Source organism: Oxyura jamaicensis, chromosome 12 (genome assembly GCF_011077185.1).
Source record: "Oxyura jamaicensis isolate SHBP4307 breed ruddy duck chromosome 12, BPBGC_Ojam_1.0, whole genome shotgun sequence".
NCBI classification, from domain to species: Eukaryota; Metazoa; Chordata; class Aves; order Anseriformes; family Anatidae; genus Oxyura; species Oxyura jamaicensis.
The window spans coordinates 15,888,581-15,889,732 of NC_048904.1; the positions used below are offsets into that span (position 1 = coordinate 15,888,581).

A 1,152-nucleotide genomic window follows, 5' to 3' on the forward strand; every position below is an offset into this window, starting at 1 on the left:
TTTCATAAAGGAAGTTAGTATTTCTTCCACAGCAAACTTCTGATAATGATCCAGTTATCAAAACTGGAACTGGTGGCTAGTCATGCCAGAAGGCCGAAACCAGCTGCTGACTAGTGGCCACTTCACTGCTTGTATGGAGAGAGAAACGTGCTTTGTGGCATTAAAGGTCGTTGCCAACAAAATGGTCGCTTGTCTGCTGGAGCCACCCAGCTGCTTTCTCCACAGCATTAGTACAGCTGATCTGCCTGGCTATAACGTGCTGGGGGTCAAACAGAGGGAAAATAAATAAAAGACTGCTGTCACGACGAGCTTGCAGACTGATTGTTTTCTTGATTAAAGCCCTGAAAAGCTCTGGGCCTTGTGCTCTTGATATTGCCCTGTCCTTGTGGCAGCAGTAAGGTGGTAGTTCGGCTTTCTCCTTTCCTTGCTGCTTTGCCAGCGGTGGCCATGACGGCTTATGACCCCAGCCTGCTGGGGGACATCTTTTCTCTCCCTTGGGAACTCAGGGAGTCGTTCCAAGAGCGGCAGGATGGCACAGACAGCGCAGAGGCAGCACAAAGCAGCGTTTGTGAGGGATTTATTTACGCGGAGGGGCCATTTCTGCGGGGTTCCCCTCACAGAGCCCCGAAGCCCACCCTCACCACGGCGCCTGAGAGCCCCAAAATGGCGGCTCCGCCCCGCACTTCCCGCCTCCCCGTTGCTATGCGACGAGCCGAGCCCAGCCCCCTTCCCCTCCCCTCCCCATCCCGAAAACTACAACTCCCGTGCAAGCGCGCCAGGGCGGAACTACATCTCCCAGCACGCCCCGCGCCCCAAGGAGCGGAGAGTCTCCCTTCGAGTCCCCTCGGACTACATTTCCCAGCGTGCCGCGGGGGCGCCGGCCAATCGGCGAGCCCCAGGTTGGGGGGTGCGGCGGCGCGGCGTTGGCTTCCGCGGCGGGCAGGGCGGCGGGGAGGAAGCGGCGCGGAGGAAGCGGCGCAGGTGACATTTCCTCGCGGGCCGCCCCCCTCCCGCTGCCGGAGCTGGGGCCCCGAGGATGGCAGCGCTAGGAGGTGGGGGCTGCGCGGGGAGGGGGGCTGGGGGGGAGCCGCGGTCGGGCTGAGGGGCGGGGAGGGGCCTGGGGGGAGGGTGAGGGGGGAGATGTGGGGGTAA

At 61.6% G+C, this 1,152-nt stretch overlaps 1 protein-coding gene across 1 annotated transcript in view; it reads left to right on the forward strand.

Moving 5' to 3' along the window:
• Positions 1-897: 897 nt before the first annotated feature.
• Positions 898-1,152, forward strand: part of KBTBD8 (kelch repeat and BTB domain containing 8) — a 10,488-nt gene continuing 10,233 nt past the window's right edge. Inside the window, exon 1 of the mRNA XM_035337871.1 lies at positions 898-1,052. Within this exon, the coding sequence (XP_035193762.1) occupies positions 1,037-1,052 (16 nt within the window). The 5' untranslated portion in view covers positions 898-1,036. The remainder of the gene's footprint in view (positions 1,053-1,152) is intronic.